Consider the following 23,706-nt stretch of genomic DNA (forward strand, 5'->3'; position numbering starts at 1 on the left):
TCCCCTTCCCCATGATGTTTCTTCCGTGATCTTCCATCCACGGACCCCCACCTGCTCCGTAGCTAGAAATCCCCACTTGCCCAGGCTGCATTCAGAGTGGAGCCCTGTCTCTCTCCTCCACGGCAAAACCTGCTTGACCAATCTCTGACAAGTGTCATGAAGAATATTTTGTTCTGTGGGGTCCCAAACACGCTTAGCTGGCAGAGGGTTAGTCCGTATGGTGCAGGAAGTTCTAAATCAAAACAATGGGGGAAAGGCTCGTCCAAGCCGTTACAATTCTGGGTGACCTCATGCCTTTACACCCCATTCATCCCCACAAGGGAAAAGAAGGTACAAGGGAGGTGAAAAGTCACGAGATTGAAAACGGAGAACACAAGCTTTGGGGTCAGGCAGACCTGGGTCTGAATTTGGTCTTCTCTGACTGTTCAGCCATGCGACCTCAGGTGAACTCCTAAATCAGTATCAACTTCGCTTGCAAAATAAGGACCATATGACAGGCCTTCTGCGACTGAGAGGATTAAATAAAATGATGTAAGTACAGTGTGCAGCTCAGACTAACGGCTTGATGAAGATTAAAGATGATGATTTTCGTCATCCTTGATAATAATTCCTGCGAAACACACCTGGAATTCTAAGAAACTATCTGGGCCTTTCAGAGCTGTCTCAAACCATCATAAATGCTACTTTATTGTGAAAAAGCCATGGGTGTGGATTTACACCCCTCTGTAGGAGACACTACATCAGAAATTATTAATTAAATGTGACGCAGGAACAACAGAGTCACCAATTCATCAAGTACTTCCTGGGAACCCAGATGCTCAGGGCACTGCGCATTCATCCTGGGGGCACAGTCCCTACAGCAGGTGGTGGGGCCCGTGCTGGAGCTTCTATCGGCTCATACCTCAAGAGCCCGTTTAGGCACTCATTTCTTATTTACGTATTATTTCTGCCCCCATCGTCTTAGAAGCAGCAAACATTCTGTTTGTCTTACACAAGGAAACTTCCTATTTTGGTAAAATCTGCTAAGAGCATCTCATGAGTTTGCTGAGATGGTGATTATCTTTTCACAAAAAAGAGCACACCTTTCTGAAGGAAAACAAAATAAATTTCTGTCCTCTCCTCTCTCCACGGCCCCCGGCCCAGCCCCTGCTCTGCATTCTCACAGCCTGGGTGTGCTTTCCCATGCGACCTCAGTCACCCTGTCATCAGGCACCACGTGCTCACGTCCATCACCACGTGATCAGCGGGTGCTTCAGGGCAGGATGAGATTCAGGACTCAGTGCTAGGGAAGAGCATAAACCCGCAGAGTTGAATCAACCTTCCTTTGTAACTTTCCGAAGTCAGTTTGCTGGAACTCCGCCGGCCTCACGTAATCCTCCCCAGGATGCGATGAGGGATGTTTAGGAGAAAAATGAGAACAAAACCCTCTGGTCCACTGACTTCCAGTTCTGCTTCCTTTATTACTTTTCTCTCAGATCTGCATAAAACTTGGTCTCACTTTCGGGGGATCCGAGAGCTTACCAACTGCCACCTCGGAGGTCAGCGCGTAGGTAGTTAGTGAGAGCAAACACCACTGGTTGTGTTACTGCCAGGACTGAGGTAATGCTAGTTTAACTGTGTTGCGTCTCTGCGTGGGAGGGTCCAACGCGATCTAGTGAAGGCCTCTATTTGAACGTCCCTGGACCGGAGAGACATCCGTGCCTCACACCCAACCCTCACCAAGGAGGATCTAACTTCTACTTTAATAGAGTTGTTGGGTTTTTTTGTTTGTTTTTGTTTTTTTTAAATCCGTACAACCATGACACCACTGAGGAGCTCCCGTATGGATGGGACCATATAACGTCTGCAGCTAAGAACACAGCACGCGCACGTACGTCCACACAGTTTTATGTACGCTTCACCTGGTTTCTACCCATTAAACCTGTTAGCACAACCGCCTGGTTTATATTATATAAAATGATAAAATAGGACTATGAAAGGAAAGTTGACTTTTATGTGAAAATGAAGTTGAAGCTTTGAAAAGAGTAAAAAGATGAGTCACTTTGCAAATCGCTGTCAAATCAGGTGGGCATGAGACACCTGGGAGAGTCCTGGAGATCCGGAAACTTCTCGCGGCTGTACAAGCCGGCTTCCCTTCTTCCGTCTGAAGGCATGAAGAGCTGCTACCAGACGTGCTCTACGCCAGAAAGACGACGTGAGAGGCTCATCAGGAGACCCACCTTCATTCCACCAAAGTAATGCAGCATGATAAGCACAGCTTGTGACGTGAACGTGGGCTGACCACTCGTGAGTTAAGTGTGGGGGGTCTACGTGTATTATGTTTTCAATGATTCACTACCTGACCACAGTTTCCATTAACAACCCATTATGTGAGATTGAATTGGATGAGATGCTTCTGCAGGACTGAAAACAGAAAAGCATGTCAAGTTAAAAGGCCATCAGGATCCCTGGTGCTCAATAGGTATTTCTACATTTCCATCTTCTCTAACGGGGAAACTGATTACAATCCCCTGGCACTCCCAACCCTCAACACCATGGCAGCTGTGATAGGGAGCCCTTCTTCACAGCTGCCCAGCTGGCACTAAGTTTCCAGCTGGGCCAAGGGAGGAGACACTTCTGTAGGAACGTGCTTGGTAAAATAGATCTAGGCCATTAGCTTTCTGAGCTTGGCACGTGCTGACCGGCCGCTCGCGGGCCCCAGGGACATCAGTCTTCTGTCGTGCTGAAAGTAGGGAGGTGAAGTCAGCACCAGGAAATGGCCCAGAACACTTACCATGTGATTTCTAAAGTCCTTTCATGCCTTCTGCCACGGAGAAGCAGGGACAGTAGTCACCTCGTGGAGACCAAAGAGTAATTGGGGTGATAGAGGAAGAATCTGATTCTCAAAATACCTGCAGCATCCAAGATTTCCTGGGCCTGATAAAGAAACTCCGCAGAGAGCTGTATATTCTATACTTATGAACAAACAAAGGACTGAAGTACACCGTAGCTGGAAATGGAAATGTCCATTAGGCCAGAGTATGTCCTGCTTTTGTTGTCCTTAACGAGTGGAGGTGAGGAAGACACAGGGCATGGGACGCAAGCAATGAACGAAGCAGCAGCAGACAAAGTGGTCGTGGAGGGTATGTGAGCATCACAGGAGTCACCGCCAAGGGACGAGAAGGCAGTGAGTGGGTCCCGGCACCTGCAAACACAGGTTTAAGGCTGCCCCGTTCCCAAAGACAGAAGTCCTCGGCTGAGTCCAACAGAGGAGACACATACAGCCTCAAAGAGTCCACACTCCAGACACCAGGAGGCCCCTGAGTACGGACAGCTGCAGAATGTGGTGTTTGCCCAACGCCGCGCGTCGCCTCTCTCATGGCTCTGGTCCCTACCTGCACAGCCAGCATCCCACCCCAGCCTCTCCAGGGGCCACACAGCCATGGAGCAGGTGTGTGGGAAGAAGTTGGAGGAGGACTATTTTGAGAGACCGGACGGTTTTGATGGCTAATAGGGTTCACTGAAGCTTAAAAGACAAGATCCATCTAGAAATGTTCACAGAAGGATGATTTCATGTGAGTTATTTAAAGCAGTGTATCCTTTTAGACTCATCTGTTTATGAGGCCTCTCCCAGGCTTATATAAGAGGGCGGCATAAGCTACGGGGACCTCACTACTCATGCTCAGTACTCATGAGTGTGCTCTAGCAGGACCAGGATACGGATGGAAGATTCACGTGGTCACCATATAGATACAGGTGTATTTTAACCTTTGTTCCCTAAACCCCTTCTGGCTTCCAGCTTCAGGGAGAAAACAGGAAGAAACCACACAGAATTCTTCTCACCATCCAACGCCCACATCTATCGCCATGCTGACATCTGTGCCCACTCTGCCCATCTCCGGTCCCAGTGGATAGGATGGCCTTGTTCCCATCAACTGCCAGCCCTTCCCCTTCCAGACCTTCTACTCTGGACCTCGCGGCTCCCGCAGCCTCCTCAATGACCCCTGACTGTGTCTCTCCCAACATGCCCCAAATCAATAGCACCAAAAGAAATATCACATCTCCCTCCAGAAACCATCCCTCTGACCCCAGGCATCTCGAAATCCCAAACGAGGTGCCCACTTCTTCACACTCCACTCCCTGTGTGACCCCTGCAGGCTGCTGTCCTCCTGGCCAGGACAGGGGAACTTCTCTGGAACACAATGCCAGTGACTCCGCGTGGCAGAAACCACGGGCGGCCTCCCTGTAACAACACCTTCTTGTCCCTGACTTTTCTGCGGGTACCAGCAACTGCTTTGTTGACTTATCTACAACTGGTAAGCCCCTAAAAATGAGGGTGCCCCAGGGCTTCACCTGGTCCACTTCTCTTTTGTAGCTACCATCACTCGCCAGGTGGCCTCAAAGTCATCATCAAAATGTCAGTGACCTTCTAACATTACCTTTCCTCTGAACATTGGGCTGAAATTTCCACTTGCTCCCTAACTTCTGCCTCCTGCTACCTCCCAGATACCTCATAATACACAGGGCCATGCATTTTCCATGGGGGCAACGCCTCCCCCGAGGGGGTGAAAATGGGTTCTCGGGGAAGGTGAAGAACATTTTAGACATTGCACTGGCCTGCGGCCCTCCAAAGCACGGCCTCCCCTGCTAAAGCTTATTTGCTAGCATTTGATGTCCCTTAATTAAATGTAAATCTAATCTAATCCTTCTCCTTAGGAGAGCGATAATGAAAAACAGGCAGAGAAACACGGAGCTGGCCAGGACAGAGCACGTGAGCCCCACCCCCAAACCTGATTCTCTCACTGAAAGCCCCCCAATCCCATGGCTCCAGCCAAAAACTTAGGACTTTTCCCTGATTCTTCATTTTCCTTCCCTCCCTGCACACAGTCTGTAACAGTCTGCTTGACCCGCCTCCAACACAGGCCCCAAATCTTCCATTTCTTTCTCTCCCCAAAGACCACCTGAGCCCTGGCCACAGACTCTCCTGCCTAGATTATGCCACGGGCTCCTAACTGGCTCTCCAGTTCAGTGTCCGCCTGCGCTCTGGGCTCTGAGCTGTGTGCAGACCCAACAGTTATGTGAAAACACAGGTCAGCGATGCCACCTCTCTGTTTTAAAGTGTCCATCACTGGGCCCCCTAGGGGGTGCAGTCAGTTAAGCATCTGATGCTTGACTGCAGCTCAGGTCATGATCTCAGGGGCATGGAAGGGAGCCCTGTGTCGGGGTCTGCACTCAGCCAGGAGTCTGGTAGAGATGCTCTCTCTCTCCCCCTCCCCCCCCGAACCCCACCCCCCCAAATAAATAAATAAAATCTTTAGAAAAAAATAAAAATAAAGTGTCCATCAACTTTCCACTTCAATATAAAACCCTGCTATGACAGTAAACCAGCCTTCTTTCTGCTCCTCTACCCGAGAGCTGTGTGGTACCTGCTCTGGAACATTCCACCATCTACTTATCATTTAGATTCCAGCTTAAGTGCCACTCCCCTGAGAGCCCTTCACTGAGGGCCAGATCTCAGGCATGCCCTCCAGTCTATCACAGCGCGGACTCAAATCCTCTGAGCGATCCTCATCACCACCCGATACTTGCCAACTTGCTCCTTGGCTTTTCTTCTTTAATTTGAAATAAACAGAAATCTTAGCATAGTTGTAGATTTACAGAAAAGCTGCACAGAGTTCTGGGATACACTCCTCCCTCAGTTTCCCTCGTCGCTGTGGTATGTCTGTCTCCATCAAGAAACCAGCATTGCCTCATTGCTGGGATTTTTTTTTTAAGATTTATTTATTTATTTATTTGATAGAGAGAGCGTGCATGGGAGGGGAGGGGCAGCAGGAGGGGGAGAGAATTTCAAGGAGACTCCCTGCTGAGCACACAAGCAGGACCCAGAGATCAAGACCTGAGCCGAAATCACTGGTCAGATGCTTAACCAACGGAGCCCCCCAGGTGCCCCTGCCTCACTGCTATTAACTACAACCTCATGACTTACTCAGCTCTCACTGGTTTCCTCCTAATGTCCTTCTCCTGTTCCAGGATCTCACCTAGGACACCATGTCATCAGTAGTCTTCCTGTCTCCTCAGGCCCCTTTGCCTGTGACAGTTTCTTAGACTCTTCTCTGTCTTTGATGACCTTGATAGTTTGGAGAAGCCAGTCAGGTACTTTGCAGAAGGTCCCTCAATCTGGGTTTGTCTGAAGTTTTTCTCGTGGTTAGACTCAGGTTTATTAACTTGCTTGTCAGTTTGTTTCTTGTCTGTCCTTCCCAAATACCCTGAACCCTGACATGCCTGGAGCTCCTGGAGGCTGGGTCTGCTCTGTTTTGTTCTGTGTCCCCAGAGCCAGAACCATACGTTGCCCGCAGTAAACTCTCAAGCCCTATGCACGGACACACGAGCAAGAATACGTGCACATATCACAATCTATGCCGCATAGAATAGCGAAGCGAAGTGAAATTTTCTCACGTTACGTAGCATCACACAACGTCACACGTACATCTGTGCCTGAGGACGTCACGCTGGGTTAAAGATGTTCCCATGTAGTTCAGACAAAAGCTCCATCTTTTGTTTATTTGCAACATCTTTCTGTCTTCTCTTGCAGCAGGGACCAGTGTGCTTTTAGAAAAGTCTTTATTCTTACAGACATCAAATGCTTTGCTATTTCCCTTAAGATACTGTGTGTCTGCTGCAGGCCAATTTTCAGCTTTACATCTGCTGAAATGCTCATCGCAACACATTATTTTCTCCACTTCAGGAACGAGGACGCTGAAACGCCAGCATGAATGGGAGTCACCTGAGACGATGTGGCCTCTCTGTGAGCCTAGACCCTGAGTCTGGGGCTGACCTCTCCACCTGTGCTGAGCCCACCCCCTGCCTCTTGGTTTCCCCCCAAGCAGCTGTGTGGCTGGGGAGTTACAATGTTCACTTAACATGGTACGTGTCAAGTATCTCAGATGGAGGAAAGGTGCACAAAACCCAGAGGAAAAACAGCACGTGGGAGCCCAGTGAAGGTATGAAAACAATGAAGTCTGGAATGGAGAGATGGCAGCAATAGGAAGAGCATGAACAACGTGAGGACAGCAGGGAGGAGACGGAGTGAGACTGGTACACCAGTCATGGCTGGACAGAGGGAGCCGGGGGCGGGGGGTGGGGTGGCACAGCCTTCCAACGGCCAATGTTCACGGAATGAAAACAATGGTCACCCCAAGCCACTTATGGGAAGTGTAATTTCTACAAATAGATTACAAAGGCTGGGAATTGGCAAACTGGAAAGTTTCATGCTATTTTCATGCCTTATCTGTTCTCTTTGTGGAGGATTTCCAGGAGACTGGAGACACCTCAGGTCTCCCTTTATCCCTACATCCATTCGATAACATGTTTGTGTGCAGCTCTGCGTTATGGGGAAGACCTGCCCTTGAACAGCTCAACTCAAAGCAGAAATTGGTTTCCAAGAAGATAAATCTAGAAATCCAAAGGGAATTACTTGAAAGAAACAAAGACCTGAGAAAAGTGAGATTCAGCAATGAGGGAGATCAGGACGGGTTTGGGTAAAAGAGATGTCACCATGTACTCAACAACCTCAAGACAGGACTTAAAGATGTTCTCTTCCTACCTACAGGGCTCAATGCACCGACCACCATGAGCTTCCCACAGCACCGTAACACAATCAAAAGTGAAATAACTAAATTGGCAAATACTCTCTTTTTGTGAGCAGCAGAATTATTAAAACAATTAACAGAGAGAAAAGGAAGCACACTCCTGAAATGGCCAGGCTACGGGACAGCGTGACACCTCGCTTTTCCATCTCCCCCTCATCACAACGATGCCGTGTGACCGAGGGTGCAAAGTTCTGTCCTTGCCTCCCAAACCTCCCAGCCTTGGGCCCGCCCTCGCTCTGGGAGTCTGTGATCCTGACTCATCCCTCACAGAACAAATCAGAAACCCCACCGAAGAAAAAGAGTTCCTCTTAAGTCTAAACTCAAGACGTTTGACTAGTCTCAAGGCAACCACTGCAAAATCTGCCTCAAACTGCATCACCGGGGGTCACAGCCAGGTGACCTTACGCAGCTGCTCCCACATGTAGCTGACGAGAGGCCATTCGGAAGCAACCAGATTCTTCTTCCTCTTTGTCACGCCCACATCGCTGAAATGGTCCCAGGCCGGCGGCCTCACTGGGCCCAACCCTGAGCATGCTTGTTCAAAGAGCGTGCTGTGCAGCAGGCCTCAGCACACAGATGTGGAAGATGACAGCTCCTCCACTATGAGAGTGTTTCCACAGCCCCCAGGGACCTGGTCACTCGCCCTCCAGGAAAGGGTTTTGGCTCTGACTCTCCGCAGCTCTGAAAACACGACAGGAGCAGCTAGGAGGGGCATTCTCTCATCAAAGTTGCATGGGCTGGGCAGGGAGACGGGGGCTGCCCCGTGAGGACCCCACAGCCTGCAGCATAGGAAGGAAGTCTTCCATAGGGGACCCCGTCAGCATGGGTCTGGCTTTCTTAGAACAGCATCGGTGGGGGAGGCAGAGAACTCAGGTTCAAGGCCAGCAACACTGCAGGCAAGAAGAGGCTGGGGCAATCAGAGAAACACAGGCTTCATCCACCCTGGGATATGTGCCACAGGGGCTGCAGAGAACTGTCTCCTGGAATCTCAGAGGGGGTGTCTAGCCATGGCTGGACCCCCATTCACATCATGCCCTCCACCGGAACCAGACTCAAGGGCAAAGTAAACGCTGATACCCTCTCAGGTCAGTGGCACTGGATGTGCACAGTGCTTAAAATACAAAGTGGATCCAGTCCCTCCAGGCATGGTGGGGCCAGACTCTGCCAGGGTAGGAACACACTGAATCACAGAAGTTTACCACTTGCGGTTCACGCCTTGGGCTGATCTCCACCCACTAACTGGGATCACTGGCACAGCAGAGCTCGAGGCAGACAATGGGGCGTGCGGGCCCCCCTGCAAGGGCAGCTCAACTAACAATGGAGAAAAGAAGAGCCCAGAGCCTCAGGAGCCACTTGCTCTCCAGGACCCCAGAGCTTGACCCCTGCATCCCCTACTGACGATCACGGGCACGGGGAGGTCACTCCCTCCAGCACTTGGAGAGTGTTACTCTGCTGGAAACTTGGCATGCACCACTGTGAATCTTCCTGGCTGTTCACCCATAGGTGTCCTGGGGAGCTCCAACCACTTTCCCACAGCCAGCCAACCCACGGGGCATGTGGAAAACAAGGTGTGACCCGCTGTAGAGTGGGCATGCTGCCCCATCTACAAAGTGAGCTCCCTGTATGACCCAACCTCAGCAGCCTTGGAAAGACCATCACAGGAGGGGCGTTTACTCTTCTATCCTGACTCTGACCTGGTGACCACAACAGATAGCACACAGGGAAGGTCTGTACCATTTCCTCAAATCTGCCACTGAGGACATCTTCTATTATGTAAAACAAAACAACCCAACTCCTGCCCAGCCTCCAAGGATGGCATTATGAAATTTCCTTAGAAATTAGTGTCAGAGATTTGGCTCATGTCATGGTCTCAGGGTCCTGGGACCCAGCCCTGAGTCTGGGCTCCCTGCTCAGTGGGGAGTCTGCTTTTCCCTCTCCCTCTGCCCCTTCCCCTGCTTATGCGTCCTCTCTTTCCCCCCACCCAAATAAATAAATAAAACCCTTAAAAAAAAGAGAAATTAGTGTCAGGGAAAAGTGGGAGAAAGTCTGAACCATTCTGATCAGACCCCATGAATGACAGAACTCACACTGTCCCTCATTGGGCTGGGCTTGGCAAGGCTTGGGGCAACATGAGGTGCTTCACAACGTGATGGGTTCCCATAGGGTTCCCTCCAGTCCATTCTTCCCCCAGAGTTGCCCATCTCACTACATGGTTACTTTTAGGTGTCGTGTTATTTGTATTGTTTCTTTAAACTGGAAAACCACCCTAAATTCATCCCATAGGCAGAATATAAATAACGAGTAGGACATTTCCCTTCTCTCGCATTTTTCTCACTATTAGAAACTCACTTCATAATGCACCGCATATTGGAGACCTTGGGGTCCAAGAGAGAATACCCAACTGTCTGGACAAATACCGCTCAGGAAAGCCGGGACCCCATACATGACACACGGACCGTGTTTACTTCCAGGTGTCTCATAAAAGAGAAGCACTCCGTTCTCTTTAAATCAAGCTTAATTCTTAGGTTTAACATCAAAAATAAAGAAATCTGTCCAATATTCAGCTTGACTCCTATTTTCCATTTCCGAATCATCTGCAGGTTAATGGCTAATTAAAAATACGTCCACACAATAAGCTGCAGCATCAGATGGGAATTGAGATGGCCATTTACTTTAGTCGAGCAATAACATTCCATTTGAAGACTCAAATCAGATTTCTGACCCCTTCATCCCCTGGAGGCTGGGAGAAGCAGTGAGGGGGCCAGCTCCTGCATGGCAGGGACCGGGGAAGTGGGGGGGCTCCCAGGCTGCCACCTGCCAAACGCCTCCACTTTCCATCCCGCTGAACGTACAGGATGTGCCCTGAATCAAACCCGAACTGGGGAATATTTATAGTTCAGCCTCGGTCAAAGGAGTGCAGTCTAACAAAACACTCACCCACCTTTTCAAAATATACCCCATCCCGCTCCATCACAAGAGAGGAACTCACTCTGACCATTTAGGATTTTCTAGTTCTCGCAGGAAACCTTAGTGATTTTCCCCTGAACGCAATGCATCAGGAGAGAAGACAGGCTGTCAAGAATAATCACAGAAAAGGAGAGATAGAGGGGCTTCCTCTAACCGACTCTCCCAGACCTCTGCATCCCAAGCAGCCCCGTGTTCCTGCTGTAAGTGCAATGCATCAGAGGGAATGGGGGAGAGATCATTCCTGCTATGAAAAATAGATTGCGTGCTAAGAAAAGTGTCAAGTGCTAAAAAGCTGCCCAGACTGCCAGACAGCTAACACGCTCCTTCCCCTGCTGGGCACGGTTAATATTTATATTCACAAATAGTCACACTTAGCACCGCCTGTCCCTTCCCCAGGTCCTGTGTATCCATGACACAGAGTTGCGGGGCACTGGTCTCGAGCACAGGGAAAGAATTGGAGCATCTCTGATATAGCAACATGGGAAGAGGCTTTCGGTCCAGGGCTTTTGTTTTTGAACCATTAGAATCCAGTGAACTGAAAAGACCAAGCTGTCAGCGTTCATTCTCTTCCTGCATCAACCAAACTGTAGAATAACACGAAATATTTCACTTTACAATATAATTTGTATCTTCCATTTCCTTGCAGCTCTGGGAATTTGACAGGTACAGTATTAAGTAAAAACCCTCCTGTGAAGTCTCAGTGGAAAGGGTAGCAGGAAAGAAACAGCAGACAGCCACCTTCCTGCGCTTTCCAGATGCCGGCACGTCAGGATGAACGTACGTCACCCCCACGCATGTGGTCAGCGTAGGACAGCTCTCGATTAAGGAAATTCATTTCGAGATCTTCAAGATAGTAAGAAGTATTATTTTGTTCCCTGGATACCTATACCAGGAATTATTTCTTTGTGGACCCGAATATAAAATGAGTAGCTGCATTTTATTCCTAGAAAAGCACCACTACAAAAATATGTCATGTACTTTACTGGTTGACTTCATAATTAAAAAAAAAAAAAAAACACATTTCCCATGGACGTTCTTTCAGTCACGTAGTTACTGTCTATTGGGTACCTGCTCCGTGCCAGACAGGGGTCACTGGACACGGACCAGCCACCAGAATGGCAGAGGCATTTCCCCCACACAGCATCAAAGATCCAAGGACAAATGCACAGAATTCCACGAAAACAGAGCAAGGGACATAGATAAGCATCTTCTATGAGCAGACACGTATAGGAGATGCCACAATCCTGCTGACATTTTGATTCTATAGAGAAATTATATTAAATATTATTATCATTTCTTTATAAATCTGAAAAATGTATGACGTGATTTTTTTTTAAATTTAAATATTCCACTCTTAGGGGAATGATAGTAAAATTATTATTCAATTTTATTTCTGATCTCCTGTCTAGAAAATAGTAAGAGTTTGGTAATGAATGGTGTAATTCCATGTTCAGTCTTCAAGATGATTTTATTTCAGAAACTGTATTTCACGGACCCTGTAGACAGACAGAATCTGCAACACCAGACAGCAGCCGCCCTTACTACTGGGACAGTCACCGTGCTGGTTACAACTAACTCGCCAGCAAGAAGTCCACTCCATTTCCTTCTGCAAGAGCCTTTGAAGACTTTTTTTTTTTAAAGAAAAAAAAATAAGTGAAAATATTTAACGTCAACCAACAAAAACCACTATTAAGAGAGGGAGAGAAAGAAAAAAAAAAAAAGCAGTCACTGTATAGGAAAACCTCTCTGTAACAGGCACATCTGAAACAAGGTTCTTATCCTGCAGGCACAGAAGAAACATAGGAGAAAGCTTGATATCCAAAAATAAGGGGTTAATATCCGAAATATAAAGAACTCATGTACTTAGTTGCAAAAACAATCCAGTTTAAAAATGGGCATGTTTCGGGGCGCCTGGGTGGCACAGAGGTTAAGCGCGTGCCTTCGGCTCAGGGCGTGATCCCGGCGTTATGGGATCGAGCCCCATATCAGGCTCCTCCACTATGAGCCTGCTTCTTCCTCTCCCACTCCCCCTGCTTGTGTTCCCTCTCTCGCTGGCTATCTCTGTTAAATAAAAAAATAAAATCTTAAAAAAAAAAAAAATGGGCATGTTTCCAAAGAAGATACCCAAATGGCCAACAGGCACATGAAAAGATGCTCAACATCACTCATCATCAGGGAAACACAAATCAAACGGCAGTGAAGTATCACCTTACACCTGTTAGGACGGATATTACCCAAAATGTAAGAGACAAATATGGAGAGCTTGTAGAGAAAAGGAAACCCTCGTGTACTACTGTCGGGACTGTGGATAGGAGGAGCCGCTGTGGAAAAGAGTACGGAGGTTCCTCAAAAAATTAAAAATGGTATCAGCATCCAATCCAGCAAGTCCCCTTCCAGGAAGATTTCCAAAGGAAACAAAAACACCATCTTGCAAAGATACCTGCACCCCCACATTCGTTGCAGTATTATTTACAAAGACCAAGATGCAGACAACCTGAGTGTCCATCAGTGGATAAACAGATAAAGAATATGTGATAAAGACAGAGAAAATGGGATACTACTCAGCCGTAAGAAAGAATGAAATCTTGCCATCTGGGATGGACCTTAAGGGCGTTGTGCTGAGTAAGGCAAGTCAGACAGAGAGAGACAAATAGTTATGTGAGTTCACTGATTTGTGGACTCTTATCTATTTATCTATATTTTATACATGATTATATATTATATATCATATATTCTCAGTTATATATAATTATATATAATACATATATATAAAATAATGTTTTCTAAAATGCCCACACACAAACTCCCCTGGAAGAGATACTTGCTAATATTTTGTGCACATGTCCTACGTTCCAGGTACTAGGAGGGGCAGCCTGGGATCTAACGCCCATGGCCAGGTGAGCCTGGACCACGCCCACAGGGCTTCGCTGTGAAGTTGGAGCCCATGACCGGGCATCTTGGAGAAAACTGCCTCCAATTCACCGGCACTTCCTTGGTAGGTGAAAAGTCAGTCCTGGCATCTTCAGGGGCTGGCCACTAGTGTGTTTATTGTAAGGGACGCTGTCTTTGCTGGGGTCATGCAACAGTGAAGGGGGGCTGAAAAATGTGGAAATAAAGAGAAGAAGGTCACTGAGATGAATCATGTTTATTTCTATTAATTACATCACACCACTGAAACTCAGGTTTTTTCCATCCATAAAATGGGGTTATTATTAACATTTTTGAGTCCAACGATTCTTCGAAGGGCGCCGTCCTACACATGGAAGGATCCCTGGAGTCCACACACTAGATGCCAGCAGCCTTCACTCCCCCAGCCGTGACAACAAAAATGTGCCTGGACACTGCCACGCTCCATGGCGAAGGGGAGACAACGACAAAATCCCCCCTGGCTGAGAACCACGAAAAAGGCACCAAGACCATGCAGTCTTTCCATCCACCTTGGCCATCTCCTCTTTCCATCCTAGCCTTAAAATAAAAGTGCCCCAGCCCAGGGTCTTACACGGCACATGATTTCTTCAAAGTCCCAGCAGTGCTGGATGCAAACATTTAGGATGGAAGGATCTGCAGAATGACCTTAATAAAGTGTATTTCCTCCTTGTTGATTTGCGCATCGAGGGAAGTTTCATGCATCAAACAGAGCGCTCACTTGGCTTCATTTCTCATAAAGTGAAGTACGTCCTCCAGGATTAAGTGCCAGCAGGACGGCCTCATCAACACCAGCCACAAGCTCACAGCGAGGTGTGCACCGGCTCTGAGAATTCTTAAACAGACTCTGCCCTTTCAAAACTTTCCTCTGAAGCAAGCTTCCCTAAATAAGAGTCCTGGCTAAGAGCTCTTCATCACTGCCATTCCTCTGAGAGTTGCTTGAGTTTTCATCTCTGAATTAAATAAAGAGGCAATCTGAATAAAATCCAACTGGATAAAAGCTCTGGGTTACGTGCAATAAATTGGTTATAAATAACTAGGGAAGATCTGGAAGTATTTCTTTTAATTTCAGGGCAAGCTTAATTATTAAGCACAGAGCAAAAGTATGTATGTCATAGAATAACTATATGGGAAATACAAAAATAATTTATGAAAACGCCATAAAGGACAAACGGAACTCCCACTGGTAGCCAAATACCACGCAGGTGGGGCCCTTTGCCCACTGGGAGATCCACGGTGCCGTGACTAGATCTGAATCAATATTCGTCTTCAAATCCCAGTGCTGAAGGAGGCCAACTCAGCCCCAGAGAAACACATGGTGAGGAGACTCACCAGAAGGGTGCTCAGGTCTAGCCTGGCATGGTCCGACCAAGGACACAGGCGTGTGCCTCAGTGTCTGCAGACTGGAGTTTGAGCAGCAAAACCTCTCAGGCTAGGCCAGTTTCTTTGGAGAGCAAAAAGGTTCAAAGACGGAGATTATTAAGTGTGTGAGCTGGGCAAAAACGTGGGCATGCTGAGCTCTGGGGAAATTTTCATCCCAGAATGTTTTCATTATCCTGACTTTGAATTCCTATTTCTTCCCTGAAAAACAATATTTATTTTTTTTTCCTGTGGTCCTCAGCCAGTCGTGTGGTGACAGTGTTTATGTCCATAGCCTCCGTATACAGTTTCAAAGGGAAAAACGATTCTTAGGTGTGCTTAAAATCTTCAAGCCACTGGATATGCAAACCTCAGTAGGAAACCAGTAAGTTGAAAAAATAAATTAAATTAAAAGTAACAACATCAACGAAAACCCCAGGCTTCAAAGGAAAGAAAAAAGATGTTGAGAAGAAATAATCCAGGAGTCTCTTGAGCCCAAAATGCTTTCTAGCCGTGCTTTCAACTTGCACAAAGATTTTAGCTGTGTGCCCTTCCCTTCCACGGGAGAGGTGTTTCCTGAGAAGCTGGAGCAGGAAAACACAGTCCTCCCAAGCTCCACCATTTTCAGTTCCCTGGTGTCATAGCCCCTGAGGCAGATTCCCAGTGAGTTGGGAACCCCCACCTCTCTTTCTTTCGCCCTAAGGCAAATGACACATTTTCTCTGCTCTGAGCCCAACGCATAGTGCTAGCAAGGACAAAAATTCTTCCACGGCAATGGGACCAAATGGCGCTGTCCCTGCAAACAGCCTACCCTGCAAATTTGCTTTCTGAGCATTATCATGATTTATCCTTAAGAAGCCTGGCATCTCAAAGGTAGAGTACCTTCCCAAGGCTTAAGGCCCTTTCTTGTCCTGACTACACGCCAAATTAATTTTGGCAGAAACATCCACGAGCTTGCCATCTTGGACTCTGATACATCTGATGTATACTGCTTCTGAGCTGGGGAAAGGTGCTCTATTGAGAAGGAGAGAAATGGCTATGGTATAAAAATATGCATGGGAAATTCACCGCATGCAAGCAGCCACATGCGATTACGAGTATATGAATATGGCCGTGCACGTGAGGTGGGTGGAAACGTAATGCACTGTGTTTGTGGACCGAGGCAAACATATCCTGGTCACAAGGGGCTTGAATCACAGGGGAGAGAAGGAGGCGCGGAAGAGGCCACATCCAAATGCACCAACACTGCCGCCAAAAGAAAGGTGATCAAAAATGCAGACGGTACAGACACCAGCCTGGAGGGTCCTGGACAGTCCCCACACGGCCACGATCAAAACCATGACCTAGACCCGTGAAATAAGTAGCAACGATGATCTCACAAATTCTGAATACAGACACACTTCAGGGTTTCTAAGGACAAATGTAAGATTAATTGATCGCAGGTAAAATGAAATCAGGCCATCGTTTCTGACTGATGGTCTTCAAAGCTTCAGTGGTCAACAACGACACAAGACTATATTTGGTAAGTCAGCAAAATCCGCTGTATTTGATAAGCCAGTCTTTCAGACGGGTCCAATTATGACCAGGCTCCGTTACGGCCAATATATGCCAACTGGCAGGATCCTAAGCATTTCAAAATTGAAATGATAATCTCTTTCATTTTCTGCAGGCAGAATTTTGAGTTCTCGTCTGATTCCTTAGCTGTGATATCCTCTTGATCCATGTGTCATTTAAGGATCTACACCATAAATTGTCAGTCTCCGCTGACAAATGGCAAGGAACTTTTTTATCATCCAGCGAGAATTCTGCAACCCATTATATTTTCCTTTTCGCTTCGTCTTCCAGGCAGCTTCAAGTCTCTAACCTTCCAGAGGGTTTCGTGTTTTCTCTGTGGTTTTCCATGTTCTCTTTTACATTCAGGGTCTACGAATCCTTACTTATAAAACAGACCAAGTCCTATAAGAAAGTTTGTAGTAAGGAGGGCACGTATTGCATGGTGCCCTGGGTGTTATACGCAACTAATGAATCATCGAACATTACATCAAAAACCAGGGATGTACTGTATGGTGACTAACATAACATAATAAAAAAATATTATTATAATAATAAAAAAAAGAAAGTTTGTAGGATATAAACCACAAATAATAAATAGGCCCCAGCTTAACATGTAAGAAAGCAAGAAGCACCATACACCAAATTTGCAGTAATATAGAGAAATACTTGAAAATGATCGATAATCACTGTTGCAAGCTTTGAGTGAACTGGGGAAGTAAAAATGTTTGTTTCATTAATTTTTCATCCTGAGAGAGGGACATGAGCAACAAAGCCTAGTGAGAATCCAAACTGGGGTAGCTGAATTTTTTAAAAAATTCTGCTGCAAGATGAAATGGGTGACAAGTGTAGAAAGGGTTTTGGTCCAAGTTATAGACACAATATGAGTTAGAAAATCTGATGCTAAAAATCTAAAAATTAAACTCCGTACTACCCTTTTCTTCACCCCATGTACACAGCAGAAGTGCCTTTCTCGAGTGAAGTTATGGCAGTGACCAACAAACGCGTTCTTCAAGGTGAAAAAGGAATTCGGTCAAACCACTGAGTAGATGCATTGGCTCTCAGGTCACTCCTATGCCTTAAAATTCTAGTCTGGGATTTTTAGTGGACAAACACACTACTGGGATGAATTCAAGAACTAAGACTAGAACTAAGACACAGAAACTCAACCAAGTGGCCACACTTCTGCCAACAACGAACGAGAACTCTATGAGAGCCACTGCATGAGTGTTCGATGTTAGCCTCTGCCGTGCACACCGCGAAGCCTACATCCGAGAAAGTTGGCTAATATGAGTTCAAGGATGGATACTAGCACTTAAAGGCTGAGAGCGAAGGTCCCTGCTTCCAATACGGCATCAGATCTTACATGGAGACTTAGACTTTGCTTCCCTCGGGGAAGATTATAAAGCACTTCTGGATGATAACATGCAAGCACGCTTCTACGAGATGGGAACTGGGCTTATCTGAAATGTCATCTTACCATCTGGCACTGTCATGTCCGAGAGCAGAGCTGTAATGTCAGGCCATCACCAGTCGGTTGCTACCCTGAACACAGAAACCCAGTAACTCCTGTCCTTGGGACACTCACTGGATCTATCACTTTGATTCCTGATTTGAAAGTGGTTGCTCCAGAACTGATGGGCACCATCTTTAATTACATCTGACAAGCCCCGTGTATTGAGGGATGGTTCGTGTGCAGACACAAAGCTGAACAAACACACAAACACTGAAGAGACCACAGGGCTGAGTTTGTCAATGTCTAAGCTGTAGATGGTAAAACTGCACGTCCCGCTGTGCCATTAAAACTAAAATACAGGCTTCTGGAAGCTTCTGGAAATCACTGCTTATCTTATGAAAGCAAGGAGGTCTCTGACACATGCCAGGAAAAGAAAGAGCATGGAAGTCTGGTGACAGAAGGTATCGAGCTATGAAATTACAGATTAAAAAAACAAATAGATAATAACCCAGAGACAATGCTAAATCTATGTAATTTCTAGAGGAAATTATTTTATTACAATATTAATGAGTTTTTGTTCTAGAAGTTTACAGCAGGGTCCATAAATTTCAGCAATAAATGATATCCTCTTTAACAGCATATACTTTTCATGACAAAGAAAGCCAATAAGAACGTTTTGACTTCCGAGCTTAACATTCACTCAAGTAAGCAGGAAATCTCCCAGGAAAGGTGCACTCGGAGGGTTAAAAACAACAACACTCTCTATGAAAAACAGGAGACCTATTCAAGGCAGCAGGACGGTTTAGAGGGTGGGCTCCGGATTTAAATACTGGCCCTAGCACTTCCCAGCTGTGTGTATTTTGGCGAGTTACCAAACCTTTAGGTTTCAATCTCCCCATCTGCAAAATGGGCATAAAAGCCCAGCTGTGTCAGAATGCTGCTGCGGGTATAACGGGCATGATCCCTGCGCTATCCCCACGGCAGCACCTGGCACACGGAGAGCGTGTCAAAGGCTCATCTGTAGTCCTAGGACATAAACACAGACCGTGTCCCAAAGAATGACTGCATTCAATAAAAAAGGAAATAAACTTTTCATTCTGAAGCTGGCATTTAAGCAAGAACGTTAAAGAAAACAGAAGGGTCACGAACCCAGATGACTTGAGATGGCCTGAAGTTCTAGCTAGTTGCTGGCACACAGGTAATACCTTTTCTTTCAAAACCCAAGTGATTCAGCTTCTTAAAACCAATAATGTTCTCTCAACAGACGGGGAAGCATTTGGGGGCAGTGGGATTCCAGAATGAAGCTTACAATCACGGCTGCACGAACTCTGACCTCCATGCGTCCTTGGTGGCTCACTCGTCTACGACACACGTTGGCTTGGAACCTGTTCCTACGGAACGTGTCCACTGTGGCAAGAACCTGGGTGGCTTGGAGCCTCGCACAGCCAGAATCTCTGCAAATCCAGGCGCCTTCATTTGGTAACAACGCTCCCCAAGCACATGGACTCCTAAGTATACACACACGCGTGCACACGAACGCTGCTCATCCCTAGAGAGCTCTGCTGGAGGAAGCACTGTCGGCTGGATGGCTTGGCCCCACACTACTAGGATTTTAGATGAGAAGGTCTGTACCACATTTTATGCACAACATACACCATACGCACAGTGCGTCCCTTATCAAGGTGTCTTTGGAGCTACGTGTGTACCCCGAACAAGAGCACAGGATGGACTCCCCGCTCCAGACTTGGATTCCATTATCAGCTACACCACACTTTATCCTCAGAAGTAGCCAACATATCCCCTGAAATGAGGACACAGCAGATGTGGCCTCTCCCTCGTAGAGGTTCCTGGCCCCCAAACAAGAGCTCTCCTCCCTGTGGCAAGATGCCAAGGCTTGGGTCCTAGATGCCACCGCACGCCGGCATCTCAGTCACACGGCTGGGCCCTACAGACGTGCACTAGTGAGCAGGGACACAGGGACAAGGCTGGCTTGACGTGCAGGAAACACACAACTCGGGAGACCACAGGTCAAGCCACCCTCTCACTATAGAAACAACAGACCACGTCGGGAGAAGCTGGACAGAATGTCCAGAGAAGGAGACCCTGAGCTCGGTGCTCCACACTTCGAACCAAAGGCCATGTGGCTTTCACCCACATGCGGGTCTGGGGTGATGGGGTGATGCTCAGACATGTCAGGGTTGGCAGCAGGAGGCCAATGATGGGATAGAAGGAAGAGGGAATGAGGTGATCATCATGTTAAAACTGAAAACACAGGGCGCCTGGATGGCTCGGCCATTAAGCATCTGCCTTCAGCTCAGGTCATGATCCTGGGGTCCTGGGATTGAGCCCCGCATTGGGCTCCTTGCTCGGTGGGAAGCCTGCTTCTCCCTCTCCCACTCCCCTTGCTTGTGTTCCCTCTCTCACTGTCTCTCTGTGTTAAATAAATAAATAAAATTTTAAAAAGAAAAAAAAAAACTGAAAACAGACTCTCACTCATCATAAAATAGCATAAATCATTAGAGTGTAGCTATACCTTCCTTGACAATTTACCCCAAGGGACCCCTGGGATCAGAGGCACCGAGTCAAACAACTTTGAGGCATGAATCACATCTGAACTTTGAGGGAACAGTGCCTCCCAACCCCCACTCCAGGGGTGTGGAATGGACAGGCTGGTGTCAGGCCCCGGCGGCCACTCTGTCAGAGAAATAGAGGTCATCACGTTCACCCATGGGGTCACAAGGTAGAGAACAGAGCCGCCCCCACCCCTGCACCCTGCACCAGGGCTGCCTTTAGCTACCAGTCAGCATTACTGCCAGGTCTGTGGTCTCTTTAATGACACGGCAAGCCATCGTTTGTTGCATCAGGGAAAATGGAAATCAAGACCACAGTGAGACACACTACACATCTCTCACCAGGTCTAAAATAAAAAATAGTGACCATGGCAAATGCTGGAATGGAGGCAGAAAAACGGGCTCATTCTCACATTGCTAGTGAGAACGTAAAATGGTGCAGCTGTAGTTGGGCCGTTTCCATAATCCTAAACAAGGAGCGAGCATACAACCCCGCAGACCTACCCCAGGGCATTCATGCCAGAGAAATGAACTTATGTTCACACAAAACTTGGTACGTGAATGTTCGTGGCAGCTGTACTCGTAACAGCCCTGAAGCGGAAAGAGCCCAGATGTCCTTCGGCAGGTGAATGGCTAAGCCATCCGTGGCACAGCCATACCACAGACCGCCTCCCGGCAAAAGGAATAAACGACCGATGCGCCCTGCAACCCGAATGAGTCTCCGGGGAATGAAGCAGAGTGAAAAAAGCCAATCCTAAAATGTTGCATTCGGCATAATTCCATTTGCACATCACATTTGAAATGACAAAATTTTAGAAGTGGAGGAAAAATTAGTGGTTGCCCGGGTTTAGAGAGGGTAGAGGTGCAGGGGCGAGGAGGAGGTGTTTTACGTGGACAACAGGAGGGACCCTTGTGGCGGTGGATTCAACAAGAGGCACCCGGGCCAAGCACACATACAGGCTGGTCTGCGTACTCCCCCCCTGAACTCTACCGATACCGAGCCCCTGGCTGCAGAAGGGAGCTCTCGTTTTGCAAAATGTTATCACTAAGGGAACATGGTAAAGTGTACACAGATCTCTCTGTACTTCTTTTTATAACCGCAATGCCTATGAATCTACAATTATCTCCATAAAAAATGCAATAAGGAAGGAGGGGGTAGAAAAAAAGAGGTCAACGGGAATTTCTTCCAGGAATCCCATGTGATTGAGAACCCAATGATCGCTATTGGTGCTTACAGAAATTATAGAGCCCACGCGCTGGAAAGTCAACCAACAGCCTTCACAGGGAAATGATAAACAAGGTGCAAGATTAATACTTAATAAGTACGAAGAAAATGCTCACTTTTTAAAGCTGAAATAGGAGAAATGCAAACACCTTTCAAAAACCGAGACAGAGTGAGAATCACTTGGGCTAATAAACACATGTGGTTAAAATAAGATGGCAAACTGATGGCAAACCATACCCAGACAGAGGCTGCCCTGGACCAAGGCTAAGGGGGGCTGGGGCTCAGCTCTGTGTTTCTCCAGGAGGCAGAGCCCCACGTTGGCATAAGCAAATCACCCAATCTGCAGGTCTGTTTCTCCAAACAACTGTTTGCATCACAGAACGTGGGGGGATGTGTTCCTTGTAGGAGAGCCCCCATGGTATCCAGGCAACACCACTGTTCCCAGCAGACATGAATCAGACACCTTGGAAAAGGTGGGAGCTTTTCTCCCTATACTCACTTATTCTGCATCATGTTCATTATCACCCAGTCGAAAGGGTAGACGTTCTTCCCAATGAGGTTCTTAAACATGATGAATGTTTCCATCAGGAAATCCTGAAATAAAAAAACCAGAACATTGCAACAGCCCACCAGGAGAAAGGAGAAAACCAATCCCCTCTTGAATAATTACAGTATAAATGACCTCATTGTTTTTTAGCGGAATGAAAACATTCTAAAAAGTAATGAAGATGTATTTCACAGGGGCTTTTTTCTTTCTGTTGGCTGGAGCACCTCCTGCCTGTGATAACTTTTTCAGGGATATATTTGGAACAGGACTAGGGCGGGACTCTGTCATAGTCATAAAGAGGAGATCTCCAGGTTGCAAATATGCGTTCTTTCTGCTTAGGGGAAAACACACTTTTTGCAAACATAACAGGTAGAATTTACTCTAAACACATTTGTCATTAGGAACAGGGCCCAGCAGGTTGAATATGGGGTAGTAACATCCATTCCTTTCTCTTACGTAATTTACAAACAAAAGGCTCAAGCAGGAACTCCTGACCACCTGCACCAGCTCTGGGCATCATAACCTTCGGAGCATGCGGTCATGTGGCCACTCTTAGACGGCAGCTACGACCCCACAAGCTACTCATTTTGCTTATGCCAACCGTGGGCATGACCCTCTGCACTTCACGGGTCATTCCCTGCCGTGCTATGCCGCTTCCATGCTACTAAGACTGCTCGCGGCATCAGGAAGGGGTACCCATTTCCTAGGGTCTCCACCCTGTGCCTGTCAGAATTAGAAGAATTTCTGAACCTGATGGCTTGGCCCTTGTTCGAGATGACCAGAACAAAACTAGCGGTTACCCTGGAATCACACCTCCCCGGGAGTGTGCATGCTCCCTCCAGGTGTGGGGTAGGCAAGGGAAAAGCAACAGAGAATTCACTTCGAAAACTGAGGCCATGGTCAGAGATTGCCAAATGAGTGGGTATTTCTCATTTATTTAATCTACGGAATCATAATTAGGTGCAATGGCTGTGAAGCCCACGGTGGTGTACAGAATTTAAGCAGCCAAGAAAGCAACTCTCAGCAAAGTTGTAAACAAGGGCTTCTCGCAAAAAGGCTCAAGCTAAATCTGACAGATCAGTAAGCTGATGTGCCAGGTTAGATACTTTCTTTGCAACCTCACTAGCCATGCCGGGTTCTGGCAAGTCAGGGAGCAACTCGTGATCCCCTTTTTACAGCAGAGGCCCCCAGTCAAGGAGAAGATCAGGACCTGGACCTCTTCAAGAGAGAAGTCAGCCCTGCGTCCTCCAGACTCTGCTGACACGAGCTCTGACCACCAAGCCCTGAGTTCACTCTGGGCAGGAGCGCTCTGGGGGTCCCCGGGCACAACAAACAGGGCATCTCTCCCCAGGCTAATAACTGCAATTCATATCTCTCCACTTAAGTTTTCCCACTTTGTCAAGAGTTTCTCATTTTAATGACCAGGTTGCGTATTCGGCCGGCTGAGTGCCATAATTTCGCCACATCTCCATTTGCAT

The 23,706-nt window shown here is 47.2% G+C and overlaps 1 protein-coding gene across 4 annotated transcripts in view; it reads right to left on the bottom strand.

Annotated features, from left to right (window-relative positions):
* DOCK1 (dedicator of cytokinesis 1) overlaps nucleotides 1-23,706 on the bottom strand; it is a 493,249-nt gene that overhangs the window by 156,618 nt on the left and 312,925 nt on the right. For all 4 annotated transcript variants that reach the window (XM_048219065.2, XM_026494391.4, XM_026494390.4 and 1 more), the window contains one exon: nucleotides 22,181-22,275. In XM_048219065.2, the coding sequence (XP_048075022.1) occupies nucleotides 22,181-22,275 (95 nt within the window). The remainder of the gene's footprint in view (nucleotides 1-22,180; nucleotides 22,276-23,706) is intronic.

Source organism: Ursus arctos, unplaced genomic scaffold, assembly GCF_023065955.2.
Source record: "Ursus arctos isolate Adak ecotype North America unplaced genomic scaffold, UrsArc2.0 scaffold_7, whole genome shotgun sequence".
NCBI classification, from domain to species: Eukaryota; Metazoa; Chordata; class Mammalia; order Carnivora; family Ursidae; genus Ursus; species Ursus arctos.